Genomic DNA, 5,801 nt, shown 5'->3' on the forward strand with positions numbered 1-5,801 from the left:
GTGTGTGTGTGTGTGTGTGTGTGTGTGTGTGTGTGTGTGTATTTACACGCAATTGTGAATACCTGTATATAGCCCCACTCACTGCACCTGCCCTTTGTTATACACACCTACTGTACGCAATGACTATTGCCTTGCCGTCCATCGCTACCTACTACAACCACTATTCGCTACACTTTGTCTCCGCTCCAATTGCTGATATCTGCGCTCTGGCCGTGCCTGATATCGCGATAGTCCGATGCTGAGTCACTCTCGGGAGAGTACAGACCCACGGCAACAGAGCATATAACTTTGGGTGTACTTGTCCCAGTTTATTGGGATGGGGTCAGCCAGTCGCCTGTAGCCACTGATTACCACTGCTTGTCTGTATGGCAAAACAAGGTTTGGATGTCTGACCCATGGGTTTGGATGTCTGATTCGTGGTAGTAGACAATTAAAAAGGAATGCGGAATTTGCGGCTCCTGTGCGAGTGTCCAGGTGGGGTCTTCCTTGTTGGTTCGATACCAATTTCTAAGAGACTATATCATTTAGATGCCTGATTCGTGGTAGTAGACAAATAAAAAGGAATGATGGACTTTGCAGTTCCTGCGCGAGTGTCCAAGTGAGGTCTTCCTTGCTGGTGCGATGTCAAAGGCAGACCGACTTCAAATCTGCGGTTTCTAAGAGACTATCTCTATCATTTAGATGCCTGATTCAGTGGTAGTAGACAATTAAAAGGATTGATGGACTTTGCAGTTCCTGTGTGAGTGTCCAGGTGAGGTTTTTCTTCTTCTTGCCATGCCAAAGACAGACCGACTTCAAACCTGAGGTTTCTAAGAGACTATCCCTATCATCTAGATGCCTGATTCGTGGTAGTAGACAACTAAAAAGGAATGACTGGCTTTGGGGTTCCTGTGCGAGTGTTCAGGTGAGGTCTGCCTAGTTGGTGCGATGCCAAAGACAGATCGACTTCAAATCCGAGCTTTCCCCGAGACTTGTCTCTGAACAATACCTTGCCTCCACTACACCACCCCGTGCCACCCACATTCACAATACCATCGTCTGTACTAAACATTTAGGTCATACTGTTCGCTATGGATTCGGGTACACTCTTTTCCCGGCCGTACACTTATGCAGAATGCTTGTCTGAGCTATCCATGCATACGCCTATGTGCACCACGATTACACCCGCCTTCTGCCATACATACGTGTGTATCTGTACACGTACTAGCACGCATACGCACACAGCCGCAGATGCGTTGCTTGCCACCAACGTATGCATGTGTTTGGACACATTTCCCACTTAATCTCGTTTACACACCCTATCAGATGTTTTCAAGCCATGAATGCAGGTATGTATCTGTATGCATATCTCACATACACATATACGTACATCCATTCAGATACGTTTTCAGCAATAAATGCAGGTACGTATCAGGATGCAGACCCCACATACACATCCACGTACGTCTATTCATATACGTTTCTTGCCCGTGGCCGGTACACCATCACACACCGGCGAGGGTATATCCGGCAGCAGTGTGAGTAGGTAGATCACTACAAAGTGCGCGCAGCTGTATGTGGTAATCAGTAGAGTCCACAGATCCGGGAGTCTTGCCGGGGGGGGGATGGCGAGATCGCAGCCAATCAGAACAACGCAGCCGAATGCCGATAGGTACAGCTGTGAAGGTGAAGGGGTGCGAGTGTAGGTTAGTGCATATATGCGGGGCAGGTAACGCGCTCGTGTGAGGTATGGTGGGAAGAGTGGTATCATCTATCAACCCTCTGGATACTTGCCGTAACACCAAGCTGGTGACATGCAAACAACGTTAGAATGACCATTTAGCGCCGCTTTCCCACTTCCACGGCTTCTTAAAGTGGCACCGAGCTCATCTCATCGAATATTAATGTCGAAAAGGACAAACCCAAATCCACACCCGAACCCATCAGGACTATATTGCCCCAAAAACCCTACGTAAAAGGTGCGGGCTTCTCAATTGTACCTACCAGGTGAGTGGCCCTCTGAGACCATTCGCCTAGACGGTCCACGTGCGACCACACAAGCGGTTGCACTGCCAGTAGATATATCACAGCCACCGCTAGCAGATACAGACCCGAGCCTTCACGCTTGATGAGGGGGTAAATACTGTGGGTAGGCGGAAAAGGAAGACATATAATGTGAATTTTATCATCCACGCTGTCACAGCCACCGCCAGCAGATACAGACCCGAGCCTTCACGCTTGATGAGGGGGTATACACTGCGGGTAGGCAGAAAAGGAAGATATAAAATGTGAATTCTATCATCCACGGTTTGTCAGTGCGTATGTGTTGTGGTAGGGATGATACAATGACAATAACCGAAATGAGAAGATAGTACTACAGCAAGGCCGACGCGGGCGTATACACGTATAAGTAAAAATATATAGATGATATAAAAAACAGACATGTGTTACATAAACGCACAAGCACACGTACTCATACACATACATGGGCAGAAAATGTAGTCGATTGTACTCAGCCAGAACCCCTACCTAATAAAGCCATAGGTGTTGACAAGGACCGAAACCAGAGGATAGTGTAGCAGCAGGGCTGACGCAGGCATAACGGGCAACAAGATGGATTTCTGTGCATAGGTGGTAGTCAATGCGCACATAAGAATAGTGGCACCACCAAGGACTAACTGACGAATGGACCCAAGTACGCTCGCATGATCTAGGAAAAGGTCTAGGTTAGTAGTTCCAGCAAGTGCTGACTGAGGGGTGGACAGAAGAAAGCTGCCATGATATGCGAAACCCTTGACCCCCTAGCCCTGGACTTCCTGACCCTAACCCTGGCCACCCTACCCCTGGCCACCCTAACCCTGGACACCCTAGCCCTGGACATCCTAGCCCTGGACAACCTAGCCCTGGACACCCTAACCCTGGACACCCTAGCCCTGGACACCCTAGCCCTGGACACCCTAGACACCATAGCCCTGGACACCCTAACCCTGGACACCCTAACCCTGGACACTATAACCCTGGACACTCTAACCCTGGACACCCTAACCTAACCCTGGACAACCTGTCCGATATTCTCGACGCCTTTTGACTCACCTCATGCACGTGGTACGACACCAGGAAAAAGGCCAGGGAACAGTTCAGCAGCGTCACTAAGAAATTCTTCGCAGTCGGATTCTTTACCAAGTGTATGCACTTTGGCGCGGCCAAGGCTAACGTTGACACCATACTGTGACAGGGTTGGTAGGAATACGCTTTAGTTGTCTGATATTCTTATTGTATTGTGCGGGTAAGGCTATCGTTGACATCATACTGTGACATGGTTGGTATAAATCCGCTTTAGTTATCTGATACTCTTTATTGTATTGCTGCGGTCAAGGCTATCGTTGACACCATACTGTGACAGGGTTGGTATGAATACACTTTAGTTGTCTGATACTCTTATTGTATTACTGCGGTCAAGACTAATGTTGACACCATACTGTGACAGGGTTGGTATAAATACGCTTTAACTGTCTGTTATTCCTATTGTATTGTGCGGGTAAGGCTATCGTTGACACCATACTGTGACAGGGTTGGTATAAATACGTTTAACTGTCTGTTATTCCTATTGTATTGTGCGGGTAAGGCTATCGTTGACACCATACTGTGACAGGGTTGGTAGGAATACGCTTTAAACTGGCAATTGTTCTTATAGTATTGTCCATGGTGTAGCACAACACACAACACGCCCATAGACTGTGCACGTGTTTGGTAACAAAGACATTACCATAACCTGGCGAGTGTGTTCTTCGAGTACAGTTGCATCAGCTTTACGGCAGGTGATATGGAGCACCAAATATTCGCCACCTGTGATGATGGAAGTTCGGGTGGCACACGGGTGAGCTATGGTGTAAGAGATGAGTGGGGACTGCAGAACGGACGAGCTGAGTTGGCTTGCTTTGTATACAGCCCACAATAGCGCAGGCGTAGGACTTTCCCTGAGATTCTAATTGAAGGGTATAACTACGTGAGAGTGTGTGGAGGTGTGAACATATTGTTGGGTTACAGAGATTTATGCATATAAATATATCACTGATAAAGAAAAATTGATACGTTCATGTCCGTACATCCACATATAACCTCACTTCTCCCAACTATCTAATATTGCAATACATGATTGTCCCAATACATACGAGTGTAAATACCTCACACGATCTCAATATTATCTCTCGACGAACATGCATCGAACTTAACACCCACCACTCTCACTTTGTCTTCGTATAACATTTTCCTAACTAAAAAAAAATACCACTCAACAATTATCCATTGAACTTACCACCCACCACTCCTACTTCGTCTTCGTATAACCTTTTCCCAACTAAAAATATCATCGCCCAACAATTATACATTGAACTTACCACCTACCACTCCCACTTTGTCTTCGTATAACCTTTTCCCAAGTAGAAATATTATCACCCAACAATTATACATTGAACTTTCCACTCACCACTCCCACTTTGTCTTCGTATAACCTTTTCCCAACTAGAATTACTATCACCCAACAATTATACATTGAACTTATCACCCACCACTCCTCCTTGTCTTTGTATCTCAACTTCCCAACGGGAAATAATATCACTCAACAAATATAATCCGAACCTATCAAATACACATCGCACTTGCCACACAACGTCCCTACCTTGTCTTCGTATAACCCTCTCCCAACCGGAAATATGCGTTTAACCAAAGCTGTGACAGACTCCATATCCGACGCCACCGGTAGAACACACAGCACTACAACTGTGATGACCGCCCCGCCTATAGCAGCTACTCGCGACGTTGCAATGGCCCTGTATGTGGAGTGAAACAACATGTGCCTGTGGTTATCTATAGATATATATATATATATATATATATATATATATATATATATTGTATGTATATGTAGTATATTATTATATTATATAGTAGTAATATATATATATGTGTATATAGTAACACAATCAACTTCCCAAGTAGGGTATAGATGTGCCACTCATTTTCTCGGGAAAATGCCAATGGCACATCAGCAAGACATAAGTCACCATTTAAGTGAACGTCTGCACTACAAACAAATTGCAGCCCCTCATATACATCTGTGTTGCGTACATGTTAGATGAGGTGTGTAACCTTACCATTCTATCCATCTGTGAGATGAAGATGAAGAAGCTAACCTCTTTGACTATCGTTTGTGGCGGTTTAACTATGCGAACTAACTGTACGTGCGACGTTCATCAATTAAACATGCATATGAGCCTGTCTCCCTTAATTCACCGTAACCTCGGCTGAATCCTGGTGAAGAATTCGGAGATACAACTTACCAGGTGTCGCTGTAACGCACAGCCTTCCCCAGAAGAAACGCAAAGAACGGCAGCGCAAAGTAAAGACTCATCTGCTTATACATAAACGATCCCACGAAGCAACCGGCCCCCATCAACTCATACACTTCGACCACTCGTTGCCCATCCTCTGTCTCATTGTCTCCGCTTTCGCCGTCTATTATGAATGTGTCATGTTCCAGAAGTGATGTTTCCATGAGTTTCGGTGCAGAGTGCGTCCCACCCGTCTACTTGAATGTGTCACGCACATAGGCAGATGTTGGTATGAACTTCTTGGTAAGAGTGTGTGGGAGCGTGCTATAAAGGGAAGGCCATGTGGGGTGTTTAGATGCCTCGCACTACTCACAATCGACAACACATACATAAATACAGACATCATCAAGCAGATTTCTTTACGCACGGCAGATCTACCCGGCACCTACTTATGAAAATTGCGCCTTAAAATGAATTATAAGCTTAATAAAT

The 5,801-nt window shown here is 45.7% G+C and overlaps 1 protein-coding gene across 1 annotated transcript; it reads right to left on the reverse strand.

Moving 5' to 3' along the window:
• Positions 1–1,422: 1,422 nt before the first annotated feature.
• On the reverse strand, positions 1,423–5,533 carry SARC_01422 (hypothetical protein; the record flags this gene model as incomplete). The annotated part of the gene is made up of 7 exons (XM_014304843.1): positions 1,423–1,657; positions 1,984–2,209; positions 2,509–2,600; positions 3,073–3,205; positions 3,746–3,825; positions 4,658–4,808; positions 5,319–5,533. 7 exons carry the CDS (start codon positions 5,531–5,533, stop codon positions 1,451–1,453), a joined length of 1,104 nt encoding a protein of 367 aa, XP_014160318.1. The 3' UTR covers positions 1,423–1,450.
• Positions 5,534–5,801: the final 268 nt, after the last annotated feature.

Source organism: Sphaeroforma arctica (genome assembly GCF_001186125.1).
Source record: "Sphaeroforma arctica JP610 unplaced genomic scaffold supercont1.56, whole genome shotgun sequence".
NCBI lineage: Eukaryota > Ichthyosporea > Ichthyophonida > Sphaeroforma > Sphaeroforma arctica.